The sequence below is a fragment of the Salmo salar genome, chromosome 11 (assembly GCF_965601325.2).
Source record: "Salmo salar chromosome 11, fSalSal1, whole genome shotgun sequence".
NCBI lineage: Eukaryota > Metazoa > Chordata > Actinopteri > Salmoniformes > Salmonidae > Salmo > Salmo salar.
In genome coordinates, this window is record NC_138301.1 from 99,662,599 (window position 1) to 99,688,489 (window position 25,891).

Sequence of the window (25,891 nt, forward strand, 5' to 3'; positions counted from 1 at the left end):
CAAGATTTACAGTAGTCGTTACATTCTCTGTGTTGTGAAAATAAAATTGCCAATACATAGTCTTGGGTGACTAAGATTTAAATAAGCAAAACTAGACACCAGCTCCTCCATAGATACACACACCAAACCAGTCTCAGATTATTCATGTTTACACAGTCTTGTTTGCACTGGACTGTATTTTGTGTACCTGTCCATCAGTTACTGACATAGCCTAGATTTTTTTTCTCATATTTTTTGTCAGACAGTAGGTCTACTCTATCCAAACTGTGATAAATATGTATCTTAATGGATCAGTGCGTTGAAAATTTACGAACATATTATTTTGAATAAAACAAATACAATTAAGTTATTTTGTGTTACAATAACAGTAAAACAATGAATGTCATCTTTGTAAACTACACTAATATACTGAATCTTGCCAAGACGAGTGTTTTAAGTGCATGAACTGACACCGTAATGAAGTGCAGAGGCACACTTGCGACATCACGTGGCAGTTTCTCGTCAATACATTTTTCTTATGCAGTAGCCTCACATAGAGAATTACACAGATATCATGTTTGTTTTTGTCCCACCATGGCGTCTGTGAGCGCACGGGGAGCGCCATTGAGGGAATCTCCTTGTCGAAGTAGTCAATTTTCTACTACTTCTGAGTTGGCAAATAAAATGAAAGAGTGCCTAGTGTTTGCTGACTAGTATAATTAATTGGCTGATCCCTCCTAATGACCCGGATGGAATCATGTGATCCTGCCTTTACCCAAAGGAAGTCCCACCCAGTTGACTACTTTAAAATGCTTGAAGCCCTCAATGGCGACGTCTATTCCAGAATGGGTTTTATCCATCTAAAGTCCTCTATCTAACTCTATAGAGCCTTCACAAGTCTCTAGTCTAGCGTCTAGATCACCAGTGGTGGTAGTTTGTTAGCTTTCATTCTTGAAAGAACAGCCAGCTGCCACCCGATATAAGCCCAGGCAGGGTAAATGCACTCTGCGAATTCCGATATAGGTCAAGGTTTAATTAGAGCAACCACTCAACTTCAGGAGACAAATTAAATATAAGGAGAAATAACATCAGCAGAGCTATGGCACCAAACTCTAGACTGAAGAGCTATCCCAGCAACCCATGCTATTTATACCCAAAGCAACAGTTCAAGTTCAAGATTGATTATTAATCATATATGATATATGTGGAATACACAGTGCAACAAAATGCTTACCTGCATCTTTACCTCTTGACAATGCAACAACAGTAGAATAGTAGGCTAATTAAGTGAATAAAAAAGGAATTTTTTTTATGCTCAATGGATAGAAATAGGATTAAAATGAGCTCAAATATAATACAAGAAGGCACACAAATGAATTGAAGTAAGATATTTACACGTGCCAAGGAATTGTGTAATAGATTGTGCAATATTAAATAGACATAGTGTTGTAAAATAAATAGGTGTCCAGTTGCAGCATTCATGTGGTGTGTGTGTGTTCGTGCTTATGTGTGAGGGAGTGCATGTGTGTAAAATGCAGGGAGTCAGTGCAAGAGACTGTTGTGCCTGTGGTCAGTCCTGGTTCAACAGCATCTGCTATCAAAATAAAAGTCATCCAATTACAGCCCCAAAATAGAAATGTACCTAAGATGATAATAATAATTTGGGGGGTGCTTACATTTGTCCTGTTACACATAATTGTGTAGTGGAAATGTCTTTCTTGCATATCCCAACTCCCCCAGAGATACCCACAGAGAGTGGGGTCACAGCCAGGGTCCCCGTTGTCCACCGCCCCTGGAGCAATTGGGATTTGATGCCTTGCTCAAGGGCACAGTGACAGATTTTTTTCACCTTGTCAGCGCCAGGATTTGAACCAGCAACCTTTTGGTTACTTGCCCAACGGTTACAAGCAAAACTTTCTAACCTCAAGAAAATGTTTGTGGTTGCTTATGTTTTTCCTATATCACACACATATGTATTATACATATCCCAGTGGGGTCAAAGCCAGGGTCTACCTGAAGCAATTTGGGTTAAGTGCGTTGCTCAAAGGGCCAAGAGCAGCTCAACAGATTTTTCACCTTGTCGGCTAGGATATTGCAAACTAGCAACCTTTCGATCACTGGCCCAACGCTCTAACTGCTACCTGTCATCTCATACTGCCATTGTTCGTTCCATAACACGTGTGGACTGCAGCAACCCTAATAGGTAAACAGGGCTGTGTATTTTATCCCTTGCCTACTTTGCACTTTTCAGGACACAATTTAGTTAATAAAATGAAGTGTCTATAAAAAGCTAATAGAAAGAGGCTAGAAAGAGGGGAGGCATGGTTTACGGGCGGCAGGTAGCCTAGTGGTTAGAGCGTTGTGCCAGTAACTGAAAGTTCCTGGATCGAATCCCAGAGCTGACAAGATAAAAATCTGTCCTTCTGCCACTGAACAAGGCAGTTAACCCACTGTTTTCTGGTACTTTAACCCACTGTTTTCTGGTACTTTGAGTGGAATGCTTGGTTTATGTTGGGTAATGTTTGATCTGTATAAATATGCCTATGTTGGCTAATAACACCATCAGCTAACATTTAGAAAATATTTCTGTGTTGCATAATTCAATTTGTGAGGTGAGAATGGGATATGATATTGGAGTTATTCAATATAGTGCTACAGATAATGTGTCCATTATGTTGAGCGCATGCGCTCACTACATGAGTCACGCGAAAACGCATTACTTTTTAAACTCATCCCTCCACCTGAGAAAAACAATGCTTAATTTCTCGTAGAGTGAGGAAATTAGTAGTTTGGTGCACTAAAATATGATTACAGCAGAATGGAACAATTTGAATAAGCGTAGCTGTAGCGTTATTTAGATAAATAGACTAGCCAGTGTGCAACTGCAGAGTCTGAATGTCTCAGGGATTACTTTGCGTGCGAGTCAGCGGAGGCTGCTTGCAGAGGAAGGGGCTGTGAGGTGTTCAAGATGGCGGCGCCCTGTGGAGTGCAGCGACTCTGACAGGTAAACAGGTCCATGTATTGAGGTACTTAAATATATAATGGTGAATTTCAGATGTTAAAATGTCATTAATATAAGGCGTGGGAATTATTGTGTTTCTGATGCTCTTTCATGACTGTCAAATGCACGTTTTGTTTCCCTTCGCCGTAGCTGTTTATAATGACTTGTTTTTTTGGACTCTCAGCTAACGTTAATTCTATTTCTGTAGACGCTGACAATAATGGTTTGAGTCATAGCTAGCTAACTACTTTCATGACCATGCATCTGTTGAAATAGTTTTCAGCTTGCCAAGATTAACTAATGTAAGATACTCGGATACAACAAACCGAGCCCTGTCCATTGTTCCCCCTGAGTTGTTTACGACAGTAAGTGGTCGTTCCAGATAACGTTAGCTAGCTACAGTAGTCTGCTTGCTGGCGACACATCTAGCTAGCGTTTAGCCAATAATGCTCAACTCCTCGATACTGTAGTTGAGAATTCTTGGCTAGTTTGCGTTTGACTGCATAGTGATTTTTAAAAAAAAAAATTTTTTAATTTTTTTTACATGGTCAGTTACAGGTGAATGATGTAACGTTCGCAAGCTAGCTATATTTGTTGTATTCAGCTGCAACTTCTTGCAATGTTGCAGCTGCTTTCTGCATCACATTTTGAGCAAAGCTTGAGGCGTCGGCGTCATAGGTACTAATTTAGCTAGCTAACGTTATCTCATTGCATTTAATATTACAGCTACAGTACATTCCTACTTGTAGGCATATTCTGTTGTATAACTAGATGGCCATAGGTAATTCATCTCATGCAACCGTAAATAAAAAGGAATAACATTATCATATTGTATTTGGTATCTAGCTACTGTACTACTTTAAATTATGATACAAGTTGCATTACTAGGCTAGATGGGGTGTCCCTTTGCAGTTGGCTATTTAGTGCTATAGACTAACTCATTATCCTCCCTCCTGAGCACTAGCATTGAATAGTCCCTGCGATATGCAACTTTTCAGGCAAGTCAGGAACCAATATACAGTTAGGAAAGCAAAGGCTAGCTTTTTCAAACAGAAATTTGCATCCTGCAGCACTAATTCCAAAAAGTTTTGGGACACTGTAAAGTCCACCCCGCATCAACTGGCCCAAGCCCCCCCTGCTTCTCCTTCACCCAAATCCAGACAGCTGATGTTCTAAGAAAGCGGCAAAATCTGGATCCCTACAAATCAGCTGGGCTAGACAATCTGGACCCTCTCTTCCTAAAATTATCTGCTGCCATTGTTTGTCTGTTCAACCTCTTTCATATCGTCTGAGATTCCTAAAGATTGGAAAGCGGCCCCGGTCATCCCCCTCTTCAAAGCGGGAGACACTCAACTCGGTCAATCACCGTATTCTTATCGGCAGACTCAATAGCCTTGGTTTCTCAAATTACTGCCTCACCTGGTTCACTAACTACTTCTCAACTCGAGTTCAGTGTGTCAAATCGGAGGGTCTGTTGTCCGGACCTCTGGCAGTCCCTATGGGGGTACCACAGGGTTCAATTCTCAGGCCGACTCTTTTCTCTGTATATATCAATGATGTCGCTCTTAATGCGGGTGATTCCTTGATCCACCTCTATGCAGATGACACCATTCTGTATACATCTGGCCCTTCTTTGAACACTGTTAACAAACCTCCAAACGAGCTACAATGCCATACAACACTCCTTCCGTGGCCTCCAACTGCTCTTAAATGCTAGTAAAACGAAATGCAAGCTCTTCAACCGATCGCTGCCCACACCCGCCCGACTAGCATCACTATTCTGGACGGTTCTGACTTAGAATATGTGGACAACTACAAATACCTAGGTGTCTGGTTAGACTGTAAACTCTCCTTCCAGACTCACATTAAGCATCTCCAATCAAAAATGTAATCTAGAATAGGCTTCCTATTTCGCAACAAAGCATCCTTCACTCATGCTGCCAAACACACCCTTGTAAAACTGACTATCCTACCGATCCTCAACTTCGGCGATGTCATTTACAAAATAGCCTCCAACACTCTACTCAGCAAACTGGATGCAGTCTATCACTGTGCCATCTGTTTTGTCACCAAAGCCCCAGATACCACCCACCACTGCGACCTGTATGCTATCGTTGGCTGGTCCTCGCTACATATTCGTCGCCAAACCCACTGGCTCCAGGTCATCTATAAGGCGGAGCTTTACCTAGCAAAGACTTATCTCAGCTCACTGGTCATCATAGCAACACCCACCCGTAGTACGCGCTCCAGCAGGTATATTTCACTGGTCATCCCTAAAGCCAACACCTCCTTTGGCCGCCTGTCCTTCCAGTTCTCTGCTGCCAATGACTGGAACGAATTGCAAAAATCACTCAAGTTGAAGACTTCTATCTCCCTCACTAACTTTAAGCTTCAGCTGCCAGAGCAGCTTACCGATGGCTGTGTACAGCTGCAGCAAATCTGTAAATAGCCCATCCAACCAACTACCTACTTCATCCCCATATTTGTTTTAGATTTTCTGCTCTTTTGCACACCGGTATTTTTACTTGCACATCCTCATCTGCACATATATCACTCCAGTTTAAATTGTAATTACTTCGCCGCTATGGCCTATTTATTGCTTTACCTCCTTACATCATTTGCACACACTGTATACAGATGTTTCTATTGTGTTATTGACTGTATGTTTGTTTATCCCATGTCTAACTCTGTTTTTGTCGCACTGCTTTGCTTTATCTTGGCCAGGTCGCAGTTGTAAATGAGAACTTGTTCTCAACTGGCCTACCTGGTTAAATAAAGGTGACATTTTTTAAATCGGGTCCATTGTTGCAGATTGTGGAGAGGACTAGGGAACAATGACAGAATTATTATAAAATCCTAGTCCAGTTGAGTCCATAGATCTAGCCTAAGGCTTCAAATGGATTTTGTTTGTGAAATGATTTGTGAGAGAATGAGGGTGGTGCTTAACGGCTTGCACACAGCCAAATGTAATTTCCAGTGTTTACATGGAAGTGCATGGGGCTGCATAAAGGCTCTTTGTGTTCTCCTGAGTGCTCCAGAGCTGCTGCTTCTTGAGGTCACTGAGGGTTGTTCCTGGTTGTGCCACTGACTGTGGCCCTGGTCCTGCAAGTTTGAAAACACCCTAATTCAATTCAACACACCCGTTAGGCTCCCGAGTGGCGCAGCGATCTAAGGCACTGCATCTCAGTGCTAGAGGCGTCACTACAGACACCCTGGTTCGAATTCAGGCTGTATCACAACCAGCCATGATTGGGAGTCCCATAGGGCGGTGCACAATTGGCCCTGCGTTGTCCGGGTTTGGCCGGTGTAGGCCAACATTGTAAATAATCATTTGTTCTCAATTGACTTGCCTAGTTAAATAAAGTAAAACAAAAACAAATATTAAAACCCTAGACCAATGCTAAGACCAAGGAACTAATTGATACCTTGGGAGACTAGTGAGGGAGAGCCTCAGAGTAGTCTATAGGCTAACAGTTGTAGTCTATAGGCTAACAGTTGTGCCTGCCTGTCAACCTTTCTTCTCAGCAGGGCCACGCACTGACACCATAAAGATTAAAACGGGAGTAGCCTAGTTTTAAGATGGAGTGTCAGAAATAGGCTAGGCCTATAGCCTTCCCCCTCTAAGGTAATGCTGTCATTGGAATGGGAGTAGGAGTTAAGAAAACAATAACATGCTTGCTGTTTCTCTCCAACATATAGGAAGAAGGGGATACCTAGTCATTTGTACAACTGAAATGTGTCTTCCGCATTTAACCCAACCCCTCTGAATCAGAGAGGTGCGGTGGCTGCTTTAATCCACATCTTCAGCGCCTGGGGAACAGTGGGTTAACTGCCTTGCTCAGGGGCAGAATGACAGATTTTTACCTTGTCAGCTCGGGGATTCGATCCAGCAACCTTTTAGGTTACTGGCCCAACGCTCCTACCCACCAGGGACCATGGGGGATTGACATCCGGGTGATATTGACCTGCCTATCATAATTATTTATGCCCACTTGTCAGCTGGAGATTTGGATGCCTCCTTTGGCCTCTTTTCCTTTGAAAGGTTGAGTCGCTGAGACGGAGAGGGATTCTGTGAACACTCAGAATATGACAAACCACTGTTGGCTGGAGAGGATCATTTTCTGTCTCTTGTATTAAGCATGGTTGTTTAAGTTGTGGGCACAGAGATGACTAAGATTGTGTTTTTGTCTGTTCTATTGGGCCAAGTGTGGTCAGAGAAATTCATTTGAATTTGTCAGTGTTTCACTGCTTTCTTAACTATTGTGCTAGATTTCTCATGGCTATATTAAAAGCACACTGTGTACCTATTGGTGGCCTTATTTATACCCTTAGCAATTAGGAGCTGCATTGTAACAAGCCTAATCATACCAATGTGTATCAGCTACAGCAGGCTAAGTTCCATTAATAACATTGCTAATTTCCTACATTTTGTCTGTGCACTATGACTTTTTTTTAGATTAGGCTTTACGAGGGTCATAATCATATGTTAATACAATTGATGCTTTTCTAGAATCCCAGCGGTGTTAAGTTGTATCTAATAACCTACATATCACTGAAGTTCTCTGACTTGTGTTGAGTCAGGTTTGACCCTGTTGCTTGCCCTGTCCTGTAGTGGTGCCTGGAGACTGTATTGGCCGGAGGCTCAGGGAGCCCTCCAGGCAGGGCAGCAGGACACTGAGAGATACGACTGGGACACCACTGTCACCATGGCGAGAGAGCAGCCCAACATAGGGGACCTCCTCCCTCTCCTGGAATCCTCCGACATCCACGAACTGGAGGAGATTAAAGGCCTTATCAATGAGCATCTCAGCACTGGTGAGAACTTGGCTTTTTAATAAGTTGTTTTTGGACTTGGTCAGGCAGCCTTTTATCCTGTACTCTGATTTTATTAGAGGGCTCTGGCCATTTCAATTATGCAGCCATATTGTGGACCATAATGTGGATGTTGGGACTATGTTAATTATTCCCTCCTCTCTGTGCAGAGCGAGGGGCCATGCTGCTGAATGGACTGGTGGACTACTTCCTGGAGACTAATTCGGCCCAGGCCATTCATATTCTCTCCTCAGTCAGAGAGCCACATGATAAGGTGAGATCTGCCGAACCCCACCATCACCTTATATTGCAAGAGACTGATGAAAAATGGGGTTACAATGTTAATTCAATAACTTATACTCATGCATTGTGAAACAATGAATACATATGATTGTCTTATAGCTCAATGTTTTTCATTTACCCACCACAGCACCTACTGGACAAGATGAACGAGTGTATGACCAAACAGGCCTGCCGGCTGCCTACCCTCACCCTGCTAGGCCACGTGGTCCGCAAGCAGCCTTCCTGGATCCACAAGATTGCCCGCTACCCGCTGCTTCTCTCACTGCTTAAATGCCTCAAGGTAAGAGGGAAAGATGTGCCATTAGCCACAGAGGTCTCCTATATAGACAGCTTTTGTTTAAAAAAAATAATACTTTGAAACACAAGTTTATTAAATCAAGTGTCCTGGACATCTTTCATATGTATGCTAATGTTGACTGTTTTTCTTCCCGTTGTGTACAGACGGATTTAGACGTGATGGTCCTCATAACTGGAGTCCTGGTGTTGATCACTCTGCTCCCCATGATCCCCCAGGCTGGCAAACAACACCTGTATGAGTTCTTTGACATCTTTGGTCGCCTGGCTTCCTGGAACCTGAAGAACCCAGGTAATCCCTGAGAAAAGACTCCGAGGAGCTATTTTATTAAGATAGAAGACAATAAAAATATTGGGAATGGTTGAGAGCCAGGCATGGTTTTAGATGGACTGTTTTTGTTCACACTGCCTCTGACCTGACATCATGTTCCTCTTGCTTCCCCCAGGGCACATCTCCGAGGTGTTCCTCATTCACCTGCACGCCAGTATCTACTCGCTCTTCCACCGTCTCTACGGCATGTACCCATGCAACTTTGTGTCCTACCTGCGCTCCCACTACAACATGAAGGAGAACGTGGACACCTTTGAGGAAGTGGTGAAGGTGAGAGATTTTGCATTTGAGCAATCTTTAATTTAGATTTTTATTCTATTGATTTTGGCTTCAGGAAGATGTTCTACCGATAGAAATTGATCTAATCCTTTGTGCTTTCCCCAATATTTTTTTTTAATGTGTTTTTTTTGCAGCCAATGCTGGAACATGTCCGTATCCATCCAGAACTAGTGACTGGAACTAAAGACCATGAGCTTGATCCCACCAGGTCAGTCAATCACAGCTCTCCAGCTTCACTTGTTTATGCACCATATTCTGTCAACCAAAAAAAGAGCTTATCTGCTGACAAATTAGAGATTATTATTATTATTATTACATAGTTTTCCTCAATGTGATTGACCATGCTGGACCTCTGCAGGTGGAAGAAGTTTGAGATTCATGACATCGTTATAGAGTGTGCCAAAGTGTCTCTGGACCCCAAGGAGGCGTCGTGTGAGGAAGGCTATGCGACCATGCCCGGGAACTTCTACCCCCACCCGGAGCTCCGCCCGCAAGAGTCCGTCTCCAGCCCCTACACAGACTTCCACAACAGCTACGGTGAGAACACACCCCCTCCCTCACCTCCCATTGGTGGATAGGAATGTCATAAGTTTGATTGGTGTTCTCACTGTTCATGTCTAAAATGTGTTCTTTTTTTTTTTCACTGAGTCACGTGAATTCTCAGACTATCAATCATCTGAAATGTGTCTAATGTTTGGCTGCCAGACGCTTTAGTTGGATTGTAATAATGACTTGTCATGAGGTGATGGTGTTGTTGATAACAATGGTGAATGAATGGAAGATTTAACACATGGATATGGGCGTCAGTGAGTCAGACTGATTTGATTATTTTCCTCTCTACCCCACAGGAAGCTCCTCTTCAACACCTTTCTCTACCCCCCGCCAGCCACTGCCACCTCCCCTGGCCCCTCTCCCGGGGACACAGTCCTTGTATCGCAGCCCCCAGACCTCCAGAAGTCAGGTAACACATAGTCACACAGCATTTCTGTTGCACAACATTTCACTGCACTGACCTATGGTAATTGTGTCCAGATTAGTCCCTAGATGGAAACAGGGTTTGTTGAAGAGTGGGCAGCCACTGCTATCTGCTGCTTCTTCTCTATTCACTTCTTGTTTTGCAGAGTTTGTTTACACTTAATATATTGGCTGTGTCAGACGCTGGTTAGTCAATTGTCCCTGATCCCCCTCCTCCTCTCCGGGCTGATGAATCGCCCCCTTTATTTCAGAGAGGAGTGGTGGGAGGGTGCGCTTCGGAGGGGGGGTGCTTTGAATCATCGGCGCGGGCGGTGGTGTCAGGCCTTAGAAAGCAGAAAACACGCCCCCGCCCTGTCACTCCACTGTGGTTTGTCACAGGGGCTGGTTGCCCTGGCGACACTGTCTGTCCCTCTCTTTGTGAGCCGCCCGTGCAGGGGGTTCTGGTGTTGTTCAGCCCTCTGGGTCTGTCTGAGGATTCGTCGGTAGGAAACTGAGATCCTGGAAAACACTAGCCTAATTTCCAGATACAATTTTATAGTATATTACATCTGTTATTTATCAAACATTTAAGCATAATTATGCGTAATTATCACTTAACCTGTAACATTGTGAATGTCTTCCTATAGAACTCTAGCTGTGAACTCGACTCCACCTGTGGGGTAAAGGAACTTTGGAGTCCCTCCTCCCTGTGTGGCATGGCCACTCCCCCTTCCTCTAGGGGCATGTCACCCAACCAAGAGCTCTCCCATAGTGCCTCTCACCTCCCAGGCCACCGCGTCCACAGCACATCAGGTGACAAGGGATCATTCAACTATTACAACATAGTCAGGTCCATCATTATTTGCACCCTTGATGAAGAGGAGCAAAAAAATACTAAAATGAATAATACAAATACTGAGCTATTTTGTATGCACTTTTTTTGTTTAACGAGTAATAATAAAAAAGATTGCCTCTCCTGCTTTCAGTAATCTAGCACCCTCCCCTTGCAATAAATGTTTTATTAGATTGGAGAACACGTTGGGAGGGATCTTAGACCATTCCTCCATACAGAATCTTTCCAGATCCTTGATATCCTTCGTCTGCTCTTATGGACTGCCCTCTTCAATTCAAACCACAGGTTTTAAATGGGTTTAAGTCCGGAGACTGAGATGGCCATTGTTGATTTTTTTTTTTTGTGGACAATTAACCTTTTTCTTTGGATTTTGATTAGTGCTTGGGATGATTCACTTGCGGCCAAGTGTCATCCTCCTGGCAGAGGCAACCAGGTTTTTGGCTACATGGTAAAGTTCATGATGCTGTTGACCTTAACAAGGGGCCCCCCCCAGGACCAATGGTCTAATATCCCTCCCAATGTGTTCTCAAATCTCATAAGATTTTAGAAAAAGGCTGTCTTTACCCTCGCAGGGTGTACTGAAAACAGGGTTGCCAATACGTTTCACCCTTATCTTTTTTTAATAATACTTGTTAAAATATTTCTCTGAGCAGTTGTGTTAGCATAAAATATAATTTCCCCCCTTTTTTTTGCATACAAAATAGCTCAGTATTTATTTTTTGCTCATCTTTATCAGGTCGATAACTAACTAATGGTTCCCTTGACTGAATTAAGCGTTGTGAGATTGATATAGATTGAATAAACAATATTGATTTGTATGATGTAACATGCTGTAGAAAATGATCCTAACATGCGTCTTTACACGTATGATCTGTCTTCAACTTTTCTGTTTACACTATTTGTATTGATTAAGGATCCCCATTAGTTCCTGCCAAGACAGCAGCTACTCATCCTGGGATCCTGCAACATTAAGGCAGTTATACAGTTTAAAATATTATGACATTTCATAACTTTACCCAATACATTTAATGTGTTCCCTCAGGCCACTACTATAGGGTGGCAGGTAGCCTAGTGGTTAGAGCATTGGACTAGTAACCGAAAGGTTGCAAGATTGAATCCCCGAGCTGACAAGGTAAAAATCTGTCGTTCTGCCCCTGAACAAGGCAGTTAACCCACTGTTCCTAGGCCGTCATTGAAAAATAAGAATTTGTTCTTAACTGACTTGCCTAGTTAAATAAAGATAAAAAATACTCCATGATCACATATTTACAATGCAACATCCGTGTGTGTCTAATCCTGTGTCCACAGTCCCCGCTTTTCCATAAGGTGTATTTTTAAAATGTTTTTAAAATCTGATTCTACTGCTTGCATCAGTTACCTGATGTGGAATAGAGTTCCATGTAGTACTGTGTGCCTCCCATAGTCTGACTTGTGGGGTATGCCTGGGTGTCCAAGCTGTGTGCTAGTAGTTTAAACAGACACCTTGGTGCATTCAGCATGTCAACACTTCATACAAAAACAAGTAGTGATGAAGTCAATCTCTCCTCCACTTTGAGCCATGAGAGATTTTAAATGCATATTATTGTTAGCTTTCCGTGTACATTTAAGGGCCAGCAATGCTGCCCTGTTCTGAGCCAATTGTAATTTTCCGACTTCTCTCCATCTCAGCTACCTTTGTATCAACATGTTCTGACCATGACAGTACACAATCCAGGTTTACTCCAAGTGGTTCAGTCCCCTCATCTTGCTCAATTTCCAAATTATTTATTACAAGATTGTTGAGGTTTAGTGAATGATTTGTCCCAAATACAATGCTTTTAGTTTTTTAAATATTTAGGTTTAACTTATTCCTTGCCACTCATTCTAAAACTAACTGCAGCTCTTAAGTGTTGCAGTGATTTCACTCGCTGTAGTAGCTGATGTGCATAGTGTGGTAATCTACATGCGTAGACACACTGGCTTTACTTTTTTCAAAACTTAACTAAATACATACCACTGGCATTGAGTAAGGGGCCTAGACAGCTGCCCTGGGGAATTTAAGACTCTACCTGGATTATGTTGAAGAGGCTTCCATTAAATAACACCCTCTGTGTTTTGTTAGACACTACTCTTAAATTAGCCACCTTCACACTTTATGCGTGTCTGCACCATTAGAAATAGACTGGCATTGGAAAGCAATTGTCTTTACCCCCTCTGAATGGTACAGTGTAATCTGGTGTAGAAGTGTCCCACACTACCTCGAAGTGGCTTGGGAATGTCAGATTTGATACCAGAACCGTCTCTTTACACTTCAAAAATGTGTTGTGGAACCAGTTTCTCTATTAAACCGGTTTAAAGCTGGAATAGTCTACAAAGCCATATTACCACATTATGTGTTGTGTGCTTTATATAGATTTGATAGGGGGGGTAAAAGTTGTTGTGATTAATACTAGAACCGCTGGGCCTCGCTTGGGGAGCGTGCGCCCCCCCCCCCCCCCCAGCTAATGAGCAGTCTGCACCATTCTAACAGTGTAATATATTTCATATGCTGTAGCAAAATGAATCATTTGGTTGTTTGAAGGCCTTGGGTAACATTAGAATATATATATTTTTTTTTCAAGTAAACGTATGTTACTGTAGGCTATATGTAAAAGCAAAACTGTTTCAATCAGGTGCTCAACAAAACATTTTTGGAGTGTGTTTTGTTGCAACTTGAAGGCATATGTGTTGGAACACGGTAACACATTTATTTTTATAAATAAAATACCCCACCCACCAAGATGCACGGTCCAAAGGATTGATTGAATGTTCATTTCTTTACCGTAAGCTGGAGGCCAATGTCATTTTAGAGTATTTGGCAGTATATCCAACCGGCCTCACAAGCGCAGACCACCTGTAACCATGCCAGCCCAGGACCTTCACATCCGGCTTTCTTCACCTGCGGGATCGTCTGAGACCAGCCACCTGGACAAATGAGGAAACTGTTTGCCCAATCAAAGAATTTCTGTACAATGGTCAGAAACCGTCTCAGGGAAGCTCATCTGCGTGCTCGTCATTCTAACCAGGGTCTTGACCTGACTGCAGTTCGGCATCACAACCGACTTCAGTGGGCTAAGGCTCACCTTCGATGGCCAGTGGCACGCGGGTGAAGTATGCTCTTCACGGATGAATCCAGGTTTTCAACTGTGGCAGTGTGAAAGGCATGTGGGCCAGCGGTTTGCTGATGTTAACGTTGTGAACCGAGTGCCCCATGGTGGGGTTGTGATGTGGGCAGGCATAAGCTACGGACAACAAATATTTAAAAAAAATCAATGCACATGACAAGATCCTGAGGCCCATTGTTGTGCCATTCATCTGCCGCAATCACCTCATGTTTCAGCATGATAATGCACAACCCCATTTCAAGGGTCTGTATAGAATTCCTGGAAGCTGAAAATGTTAGTTATTGCATGGCCTGGCATACTCACCAGACATGTCACCCGTTGACCATGTTTGGCTTGCTCTGGATCGACGTGTAAGACGGCGTGTTCCTGTTCCCGCCAATATCCAGCAACTTCGCACAGCCATTTGAAGAGTGGGACAACATTCCACAGGCCACAATCAACAGCCTGATCAACTCTGCAAAGGAAATGTGTCGTGCTGCGTGAGGCAAATGGTGGTCACATAAAATACTGACTGGTTTTCTGATTTACGCCCCTACTTTAAAAAAAACCCATTGCATATCTATGTTTCTTATTCGTGTGAAACCCATAGATTAGGGCCTAATGAATTTGTCAATTGACGGATTTCCTTTCATATGAACTAACTCAGTAAAGTCTTTATTGTAACATGTTGCGATTTATTTTTGTTTAGTGTAATTTCAATGGATCAATACAATAGAATTGCCCGCCCTGTTCTTCATTCACAATTGGTGATTTACATAATTGGGCATCGTTCGCTTTCTCTCTCTCAACCATTCTCCCCCAACATACTTTACTTAATATTTTTCATCTGTTATGTGTAAAATTCATTTCGGTATAGTTTCTGTTCAGTTTCGAGGGTGATTACCAGCTGGGCACTTTCAACTGTTGGAACAAGGAGCTGAGCAGGCCCTATTTTATTATTTGAATTTTTTTACTTTTTGGAGGCGGGAAAACCATTTAACAAAAATTGCATGCCCTCCTAAAACTGCTTCTAACTTTGATATTAATATTCTGACACTGACAGTATGTAGACTTATTCAGGAAAAGCCAAGGATGGAGGGGAACTTTAAAAAATGACAGTGTGTGTGTAATAAAAAAAATAAAAAAAATAATATTTTTTTTTAAAGCTTTTCATGAGCAGTGAAAATGACTGCTTTAGCGGTTCTAGTGTTAATCCTACATGACATTTTTGGTTGTTTATTTTCTCCTAATTACTGGGTTCTGTCAGCAGGTGGCAAAGGCACTCCTGCCACCTCCTCCCCGCCCCACACCCCCTCTGATTTCACTATCATCACCCTGCTCTCCAACACCACCAGTCCACCACAGAAGGTACAGTATGACATCAATTCCCACAATGGGCATTCTGGCCTTTTGTAGTGTAGTAAGTAGAGAACTTGGCAGGACTTCCTTGTTAAATAAAAACTTGTGAATAACACAACTGTTCACTTTCAGGATGGTCACCCTGTAGAAGCAGCCAAACCCAGCCTGGTGAGGCAGGAACCAATCAGAGATCCTGAAAAGGGGGAAGAAGTCATCAACAGAGGTCAGTCGTCAAAAAAAAAATGTGGAAATAGATATTACAATTTGTATGCTTTTTACAAAGTCCTTGGTTTTTAAACATTGTCAGTCCATGTTCTCTGTTTTACATAAATGTTTTTATTGGCTGTCTTTTGCCTACTAGATGTAGGTGGTGAGACCATTTCCATGATGCTGTCAGTCTTTATGAAGGAGCAGGAGCTTCAGCAGAGGACAGAGAAGGAGAGGGAAGAGAGTGAGTACAAGGATTGGGAGTGAGCTGGTCTAAATGAGGTTGACATAACATTTCAGTTGAATGAGAGTGAACCATATACACTACATGACCAAAAGTATGTGGACACCTGCTCGTCGACCATCTCATTCCAAAATCATGGGCGTTAATATGTAGACGCGCACCCCCCCCCCCCCCCCCCTTGCTGCTATAACAGCCTCCACTCTTATGGGAAGGCTTTCCACTAGATGTTGGGACATTGCTGCGGGGACTTGCTTACATTCAGCCATGAGCATTCGTGAGGTCGGGCACTGATATTAGGCCTGGCTTGCAGTCAGCGTTCCAATTCATGGGTGGCCTTATGTTTGATGGTGCCACCTTGTAGAAGCAGCCAAGGTCAGGGCTCTGTGCAGGCCAGTCAAGTTCTTCCACACTGAACTCGACAAACCATTTCTGTATGGAACTCGCTTTGTGCACGGGAATTGTCATTCTGAAACAGGAAAGTACCTTCCCCAAACTTTTGCCAACAAGTTGCTCCAGAGTCCAATCTTCTAGAATGTCATTGTGTGCTGTAGAGCTAAGATTTGTCTTTACTGGAACTCAGGGGCCTGGACCCAGACCATTATTCCTCCTCCACCAAACTTGACAGTTGGCACTATGCATTGGGGAAGGTAGCGTTCTCCTGGCATCTGCCAAACCCAGATTCGTCTGTCGGACTGCCAGATGGTGAACCGTGATTCAACACTCCAGAGAACGCGCTTTCACTGCTCCAGAGTCCAAGCTTTACACCACTCCAGCTGACGCTTGGCATTGCACATGGTTATCTTAGGCTTGTGTGTGGCTGCTCGGCCATGGAAACCCATCTCATGAAGCTCCCGATGAACAGTTATTGTGCTGACGTTGCTTCCAGAGGCCGTTTGGAACTCGGTGTGTTGCAACCAAGGACAGACAATTTTTACACGCTTCAGCACTCGGCGGTCCTGTTCTGTGAGCTTGTGTGGCCAACCACTTCGCGACTGAGCCGTTGTTGCCTCTAGATGTTTCCATTTCACAATAACAGCACTTACAGTTGACCGGGGCAGCTCTAGCAGGGCAGAAATGTGATGAACTGACCTGTTGGAAAGGTGGCATCCAATGACGGTGCCATGTTGAAAGTCACAAAGCTCTTCACTGAGGCCATTCTATTGCCAATGTTTGTCTATGGAGATTGCGTGCCTGTGTGCTCGATTTTATACACCTGTCAGTAACGGGTGTGGCTGAACTAGCCGAATACACTAATTTGAAGCGGTGTCCATATACTTTTGTGTGTGTACATTTCATAGAGATAGTCACCAATGACTCAAAAGCCTGTTCCACTACAAGCCTCATGTCTCCCGTTTTACTTCTCCAAAAACTCACCAGCTGCCATCTCAGAGGAGCTCCTGAAAATCACGGAGGACAAGCGGGACTTGGCCGGCCTGAGGAGCTTTGATTCCCCGTTCTACCGCACCACCGAGACCCTGACAGGTACCCAGGAGAAGCCCCTGCCCAACCCCCCACTGGGAGGCCCCGTGCCGCCCCAGGACCCCCACATTGCTGTGTCGACCTCAGACGATGCACTGGAGAATACCCAGGGGGCTGTTGGTGGAGATGGGGACAGTAGTAGGGGCTCGGCCCTGGACCAGTCCTGGTCTTTTGAACCCGTCTGTCCTTTCAGCCCCATCCAACACCCTCTCCACCAGAGCCTCTCTGCCCTGGAGGACGAGGTGGCCAAGTTCGGTGGCCTTTTCTCGCCAAGCCGCCAAATGAAGAACCCATCCCTGCCCTACGAGGCCCTGTTCGACCTGGCTCTGCCCCGGGCTGCATCCCTCTTCGTTGGGAGGAGGACGTCGGAAGCCCGGGGCAGAGCTGCCCTGGAGAGGCTGTGCCAGCGGCAGGAGGGACTGGAGGAGGGCGAGGGGATGGTGTCTGCTTCCCCCCTGGAGGTGCTAGATCACCTTGTTCAGCAGGGCAGCGACACCCACGACAAGGTGCTCAAGAGGTGAGGGGCCCAGCTTTTAATATCTATCAGGTCACAACTGTCTGATCAACTTTATGCCAATCAGTCTATCAAAACCATTAATAATGGGTTGTCTTAGTATCTAGTCCAAGAACATGGGTTTCTGTGTGCTGTATGTGTTGGAGGCAAGGGGAAGACGGAGTGTATGTGATGTGAACCTCACTGTTTGGAATTGGGCTGGGTTCTTTCCAGTCCATTGCCCTAGCCCAAAGGAAATGCTCAGTGGAGAACTACAGGCATTGTCTGACACTCTCCACTCCCCTCCTCACACACACACACACACACACACACCGTCCTCGCTCCTAAGCCAATAATACAATAGCAGAGACCGTGTCAGCAGAGTTGGCGTTCTGTGCAGAACGATCTGGCTTTGCAGGTTTCCCCCCCACCTCTTTAGTATCTTCTCCAAAGATGAATGGCAGGCCATGCCCTGTTTGAGGGATGTAATTCACTGGGACAGAGGGCCTACACACACAAAAGTGTGTCTCCAAGCCCAGATGGGTCGAGAAGGCCGGGATCTACCATTCAGGTCTTTTATATGGGGTCTGATGTACTGTCCCAATGCTGCCCCTGTTTTGTTTTTTTTCTCTTACAGATTACCTTTGCCAAGCAAGTCGGCTGACTGGACACATTTTGGAGGTAAAGAACCAGCACCAGAGCACCACAGGAACACTGGACTAGCTAGTGCAACAGGGGAACACTGAAAGCTTTCAGGCTATTTAGGCCTCATGATGTGTTTACCATACAATGACTACAATGTAGTTTTCATACATCATGCAGAAACAGAGGGCATTTGACAATATGCTCACACTTTTCTGCCGTTGAAATCCTTTGGTGGGCTTCTGAAACGTTTATTTTATTATACATTTTCGGGATGGAAACGCTTTCAGTAAACTTAAACAACTCAAACCTGATATAACGTATGTAGAAAAGATGATGGACTTTTTTTTTTTTTTCTCTCTAATATCTTTGGGAACTAACGATCACCAAAGTAAAAGCTGGACAGTCATGGAGAATTATTATTATTTATTTTTTTTAAGAATAAAATATTCCAAAAACACGGCATCCAGCTCAGCCCCTTTTTTGATCCTGGAAAAAACCTGGACTCATTAAGTACCTTGGCGATAGAATAACAAAAATAAAGACTAGCAGAGTTCACATGATCCTAGATGCTATATGAGAATCAGATCCTCTCTGGATGGGTACAAGGGGCTCTGTCTTAACCATCTCCAGCTGCTGATCACTGTATAACAGCCTTGTCTGGGCCAAAACTCCCGCTCCGCTTGCCAAATATTGGAATTGAATAAGATCCCCTGGTTATACAACTTATAGAAGTAATGTATAAGTGATTGTGAAGCCAACTCCACCAAGAGCTTATGTAAGTTCCCGGAATGACAGGGGCATTGGCGTAAAATTCTCATACATGTTATCTGCCAGTTTATTTTATGTACACCTACTCAGTTCCCTCTGTTAGTTTGACTACATATGCACTAGTCATACAGCTTTCATTCATTAATAAAAGATGAATAATCAATGTTCAAGATATTTTAGCCCAGAATAGCATTTGACGGAGAGATGGAACTGTGATTAGAAATAATTTCAGAAATACAATCAAGCAACTCAATATTAGGTGTTCTTAATGTTTGGTACACTCAGTGTAAATACAGTCTATCCTGATTTATCTGTCTATGACCGTATCATTAACCCTCTGTGTGCCTGCCCTCCCTGCCCCAGGCTCTGCTCCGCTGGACGAGCTGCACACGCTGCGTAGCCAGCTGCTCCTGCTGCACAGCCAGCTGCTGTACGAGCGCTACAAAAGGGAGCAGCATGCCGTCCGCAACCGACGTCTACTGCGCCGCGTCATCAACGCCACTGCACTGGAAGAGCAGAACAACGCTATGGTAACGAACGCTCCTCCCTTCCCTGGATTTGTCCCGTAGCTTCTCCGAACCAGCGCAAATCTGTTTGGAGATTCCAACGTCCTTAACTGTCAAAGCGGTGATCAATTCAAAGAATCCGAAAGAAGCAGGAGCCTGCTCTTGATCCATTTCACTCGCCAACTTTGTTATACTCACTCACACATGGATGTGAGGGTTCAATAGAGTATTGTAGCTTTTCCTCTGTGTTGCACATGGTGGAGGAAAAAAAACATGTTTTATTAAATCATATGACATTGTTGATTACTTCAGAAACAGTGAGTGGTGTGTCATCCTGGCTCCCTGTTTTGTGTGTCCGCCTGAAGAAGGACCAGCTGAACCTGCAGAGTGTGGACGTCGTGACTCTGAAGGAGAGTCTGCAGGTGGAGCAGCAGCGCTGCAGACAGCTGTGGGAAGACAGAGAGACCGTGGTCACCAGACTACACAGCCAGGTCCGCCAGCTACAGCAGGGCCGGGACGACTACTACACCAAGAACCAGGAACTGCAGGTAGACGCATGACCACATTTACACACACACACACAGAATACCGTATATCAAATCGTCCATGCACTGTGTTGAATTCTCTCTGCTCTGGAATGTCCTCTCCAGAGTCAGTTGAATGAGTATCAGAAGAAGATGAATGACCTGGAGGCAGATCTCCAGAGAGCCAACAACAAGGTGTGTCACACAGGGCACCTTCTCAACCAGATGACCATCAAGGTGAGGCACCTCACCTAGCTCTACTTGCTCTGCTCTGTAAAATATCAGTCAGATGCTTTATGTGCATAGATTAAAGGACTAAGAAGCTCGTTTTTTTTGTGTGTTTCCATAAATCAACCAAACAGAGGGCTTTGTGGGGTTTGTCTCCCTTCTGATTGGTTATGTGTGTTCTTCAGCTGAGCACCAGTGAGAGCACCCAGCAACAGATGAGTTTCCTGAACAAGCAGCTGCTGCTCCTGGGGGAGGCCCACAAGCTGGATGTACTGCAGCAGCAGCACACAGGCTCAGACAACACCAAGGTAGGGGGGCCAAGGGCCACAGACAGAGGAACTGGGGGGGGGGGGGGGGGGAATAACTGACTCCATAGTATAGCATGTGTAGAATCTGAATCAATGAAAAGTTGCTATGGATTTCTTTCTGTAACCACCATGAGAGAATGCCCGTCTTCCATATTGTGTTCCATTGTAGTAAAAGTTGTCTGAGACCTGTTCCCATACGTATGTATTGGCAAAAGAACAACAACCTATACATACCAGAGACAATACCTCTCAGGGAGGCCACTGACCAAACTAGTTTAAATAGTCCCCTGTCACCCCCATGCCACCACCATCTCTCTATCCCTGCAGGAGGCCCAGATGGTTCAGGCGTCCTGGGGGAAGGAGGTTGAGAGGCTGAGGCAGAGCCTGCTGCAGCAGGGCCAGAAGCTGGAGGCAGCGCAGCAGAGGGTGTGTGAGCTGGAGACTCAGCTCACCAAGAAGGAACACCTCATTGTGGAGCAGAAGAAGTTCCTGGAGGATGTCAAGGGCCAGGCCAAGTATGTGCACTCTGGGTTTAGAGGTGGAAAAGGCCTCAGACTTATTTGGATCAAAGCAGTTGGATTGTGTTTTTCTGTACAAATGTATGTGTTAGCATAACAGCTTGTCTCTAAGTGTGTGATATGAACATATCCATCTCTCTGTGCAGGGGCGAGCTACAGGCGTCAGAGAACAGGTACCAGGCCCAGAGGAGAGCGACACAGCTCCTGCAAACGGAGCTGCTGCACCTCTATAGCAGGCTGGAGATGGAGGGTCATGCCTGCCTTACCACAGCCTCAGCAGCAGGGGGCAGCAGTACCGATCCTGGCCCTCCTATAGACTCTAGGTGAGATGGCAGTCAAACTGTTAAAGTTACATTTTCTTACTTTATTGCTGTGAATGCACATGCAGAAATGTGTGTTTGTGCCATTGGAAGCCAAATGTATATTAAAGTAATCACCCTCCATGTTTTCCTTTGTCGCTATGGTAATGGCAGTATCATGGAACCAGATGGACCTGTCACATTGGGGACCAATGAGTGGTCTGACAGCAGACCATCTCAGTCCCCACGGGGCAATGGCAGCACTTTATTGCCAGGGCAACCAAAGGCAAACAACCCACCCAAAGCGCCCCCTGTCAACTCTGCCAGCAGCACCCTGGCCATCCCGCTGCCTCTCCTTGTGGAGCCCTCTTTTTCCTGTCCCCATGCCCCCCTGGCCATCCCGCTGCCTCTCCTTGTGGAGCCCTCTTTTTCCTGTCCCCATGCCCCCCTGGCCATCCCGCTGCCTCCTGACGCCCCTCATGCCCCCCTCACCGTTGGCTCCTACCCCAGCGCCAACAGCTTCCTGGGCATGAGGGCGCGGGAGCTGTTCCGGAACAAGAGCGAAAGCCAGTGTGACGAGGAGCCCCCCCACCTGGCCGGCCTTTCACAGGGCCTGAAGACTGAGCTGTGTGTGGAGCCCTTATTTCCCCCACTGGGGAATGCTCTGACATGTCCTGTCCCTACCCTTGCGCCTGTCCCTGCCTCTATACTAGGGGCCCCTCTCACTGTGCCTGTCAAGGAGCACCCGCCTGAAACCAGGCAAAGAGCTATCAAGCAGGAGAGTCCTAGGAGGAAAATGGGAGGAGCAAGGGGAGGGGGAGCGGCAGCGGCCAGCGCAGCACAACCCAGACAGCAACAGCAATTTAGGATCATGGACTACAACGAAACACAACAAGAGCACAGTTAGAGAGACACCGAACTGAGAGAGAAGAGGTTGTCTGGAGCAAGAGCTTCAAGCAGTAGAACCATAAGAGTTGAAGACAAAGCTCTGTTAAATTCAGTGTTATCCCATTCCCTCAAGTGGACAACAGGATTTGAACCACTGATTTAATCCCAGATGTAAAGATGGGAATGAAGGAAGGTTTAAATAAGGTAATTTTACAATCTACCAGCAGAGACCACATTATATATCTGGTCTGATTGCAGTTATACTTAGACATTTATATACCTAGACATTTGGGAGTTATTATTTTCCAGAAACAATTTCATATAAATAGACCCTATTTCCAAATTTGTTGTTTGAAGTTATAAGAATACGCCATATTGGGTTCAAAACAACTTAGACAAGTATAAAACACTAAGAAAGTATGAGAGAGGGCCTTTTCATTCGTATGTATTAGTCTTGTAGGGTGTGAAGGATGGTTATGAAAGCCTGGTTTTGGTTGGCTGTTGTCTTGAGCACCTGTTCTGATGTTGGGGTGGTGTGATCCTCAAGGCTCGGGGAGGAGCTGTGCCAAGTATGAGATTGTTGTCAATGATTCCAACTCCTCTGCTATGCTTGGGGAGGAACCTGGGAGTTTCATTGTAGATAAAATATAGGAGGAGGATTGCTTTTTCCATGCTGGTTTCATTATGTTCCTGACAGAAATGACCTTTAGTGTGTGTGTGTGTATGCATGCATGCAAGTATGTTTAAGTCATGTTGCAATCATTTAGAAATGCTTTTTTATGAGTAGTGACAAATATGATACTTAAAGTACTTGTAACTTTCTGCAACCAATGTTGCTCATGATAACCACTTATCTTGACTTTAAATCAGACTTGTTATGTTAATTCTGACAAATAATTTGCAATACATCAACCTGTGTGAAGCAGTATTTTCTGTTCCAGTTCACTAACCGAAAGTGTACAGAAAGACGGTGCCAAACATTTACCAGATACAACCATTTCAAAATGACTCATTGACCTCACCAAGTGCTCCTATTCTAGTTCGGTATCTGGGTGTCTCTCAAAAGGGCTGATTGCTGTATAAAAGGTTTGCATGTGTCATCCTCTTGTTATAGCTACAGTGAGTCTGAAAAGGAAAAAAAAAAAAAGTTTCTGCCAATTGATTCTTATTGGTCCTACTGACCTATGACAGTCAGAATTGCCTCTTTCTTTTGGGTTCTTCCATGTGTTTAAATGGTCATAAATCCTGTTGTCCACTCTGAACTTCAGCTGTTATTCCCTCTGCCTTGCTATCTAAAGCATGTTCAACAATCAACTTTAATGCCAACAGTATAGTAGTAGGAACTACAACAAACCCAAGATGGAAGGTACAATCAAGCGTGGACTGAATGGAAAGCTTGAACTGGGATTTTTGAAAAAAGGCAAAAAAACGAAGTTCTTAAAAGCAGTTGCTTGTGTTTAACTGTGAACAATAAAAATCGTCTTCAATGTTTTGCACTACAGATCCTCTGAATGTTTTTCATTTCATTTTCTATAGTCACACAACTCGACTTCAAGGCTCAAACTGACCCCTAAACAATTCTCTCATTCCCCACTAGAGAGCACTGTTGTTCTAAATACTCAGCCTTTTCCTGCAGTGGTTCAATCATTTTACATTTTAGTCATTTAGCAGACGCTCTTATCCAGAGCGACTTACAAACAATCAACAGGTAAGCCAGTCTGGTAGATTGGAGCGAACAAGTCCATAGACAATAATTGTCTAAGGTCAAATACTGTCAGTGGGCGCTACAGGATGTATTTGTGTAAATACTATATATAAAATGTGCAATTGTTATCTGTTGCATTATTACTCGTCAAATATATGAAATGGTTACTGGTACAAAAAGACAGCTTAGAATGTAATAGTCATGTATCAAACTAGCTCAATCATAACACTTCAACCTTGCTGAAATATACAGATCAAAAATATAAATGCATCATGCAACTTTTCAAAAATGTTTTTACTGGGTTACAGTTCATTTGCGAAAATCAGTCAATTGAAATATATTTATTAGGCCTTAATCTATCGATTTCAAATGACTGGGAATACAGATATGCATTTGTTGGGCACAGCTACCTTAACAATTTGAGTGTCAGGGTCTCATCACGGTATTTTTGTGCATTCAAATTGCCATTGATAAAACACAATTGTGTTTGTTGTCTGTAGCTTATGCCTGCCCATACCATAACCCTACTGCCACCATGGGGCACTCTGGTCACAACTTTGACATAAGCAAACCGCTCGAACACACGACGCTGTACACTTGTCTGCGGTTGTGAGGCAGTTTGGAAGTACTGCCAAATTCTCTAAAATGACGGAGGCGGCTTGTGGTAGAGAAATTAACATTCAATTTTCTGGCAACAGCTCTGGTGAACATTCTTGCAGTCAGCATGCCAATTGCACATTCCTTCAACTTGAGACATCTGTGGCATTGTGTTGTAACAAAACTGCACATTTTAGTGGCCTTTAATTGTACCCAGCACAAGGTGCACCTGTGTAGTGATCATGCTTTTTAATCAGCTTCTTCATATGCCACACCTGTCAAGTGGATGGATTATCTTGGCAAAGTAGAAATGTTCACTAACAGAAATGTAAACAAATTTGTTCACAAAATGTAAGAGAAATAAGCTTTTTGTGCTTATGGAACATTTCTGGGATATTTTATTTCAGCTCATGAAACATGGGAACAACATTTTGTTGCGTTTTATATTTTTGTTCAGTGTAGTCTGACTATTTCCGAAGCATCAAATAGTTCTAAACTCCTCTCCTTCCTATTACCTGAAATAGTTTTTTATTTAGTACATTTCTAACCCATATATGAATATATTGGGCAAAGCCATAAAATGAATAGTGACCGTTTTATGCAGATATTGTGTGTTGTCGACAAAGCTCAGTTCCCTGGGTTAATACTACTTGGTTCTATATCAGTTTGTGAAAGAAAATAAATCATTGTGGGTATAACTGAGCAAGTATGATTAGTTTATCAAACATGTGCCTATGTATTTCAGGAGTGAGTAAAAAAAGGTGGTATGATTAATTCACCAGTCCTCCATGGGGTCAGGGAAATTGATGCAGGATAATTGGGCACAGAGGGAATCCTTGGCAATTTGTGATTTCAAATTTCTTGAGAAATTCGATGTCAGTGCAAATGTGAAATTGCTCAATGTTCTCATAGATTCCATGAACATTTTAATATAAATCTAAAGTATTTCCAGCAAAGGGATTCTTCTCTCTTTGCCAACTTGAAATGAAGCCCTGTGAAAATGATCTGAATGAGGAAAAGAGTTGCAGAGAAAAAGACAGCAGGCTATGCGAAGTTAGAATTGGGCTCTAAGGAGAATGTCTATCTCTTGCCAACAGTAAAGCCCTGTGGATAATATTTTTTTGAGAGACAAAAATAGTAAAGTTTGAATTATTTCATAACAATTTTCAGAAATACACCTGTAATGCAGAGTATT

The 25,891-nt window shown here is 43.9% G+C and overlaps 1 protein-coding gene across 3 annotated transcripts; it reads left to right on the forward strand.

Moving 5' to 3' along the window:
- Positions 1-2,705: 2,705 nt before the first annotated feature.
- LOC100380649 (hamartin) lies at positions 2,706-23,895 on the forward strand. 3 transcript variants are annotated; one of them, XM_082958187.1, is made up of 22 exons: positions 2,706-3,005; positions 7,593-7,795; positions 7,963-8,066; positions 8,223-8,375; positions 8,537-8,681; positions 8,836-8,990; positions 9,134-9,207; positions 9,358-9,536; positions 9,848-9,960; positions 10,601-10,766; positions 15,196-15,296; positions 15,420-15,510; positions 15,649-15,738; positions 17,116-17,734; positions 18,348-18,391; positions 19,487-19,653; positions 19,995-20,177; positions 20,280-20,390; positions 20,567-20,689; positions 21,017-21,204; positions 21,354-21,530; positions 21,681-23,895. In XM_082958187.1, exons 2-22 carry the CDS (start codon positions 7,687-7,689, stop codon positions 22,411-22,413), a joined length of 3,825 nt encoding a protein of 1,274 aa, XP_082814313.1. In that variant the 5' UTR covers positions 2,706-3,005; positions 7,593-7,686; the 3' UTR covers positions 22,414-23,895. The 3 variants fall into 3 exon arrangements, with proteins under 3 accessions (XP_082814313.1, XP_082814312.1, XP_082814314.1); XM_082958186.1 differs by having other exon boundaries at positions 2,706-2,983; XM_082958188.1 differs by having other exon boundaries at positions 2,707-2,983; positions 15,199-15,296.
- The last annotated feature ends 1,996 nt before the right edge of the window (positions 23,896-25,891 follow it).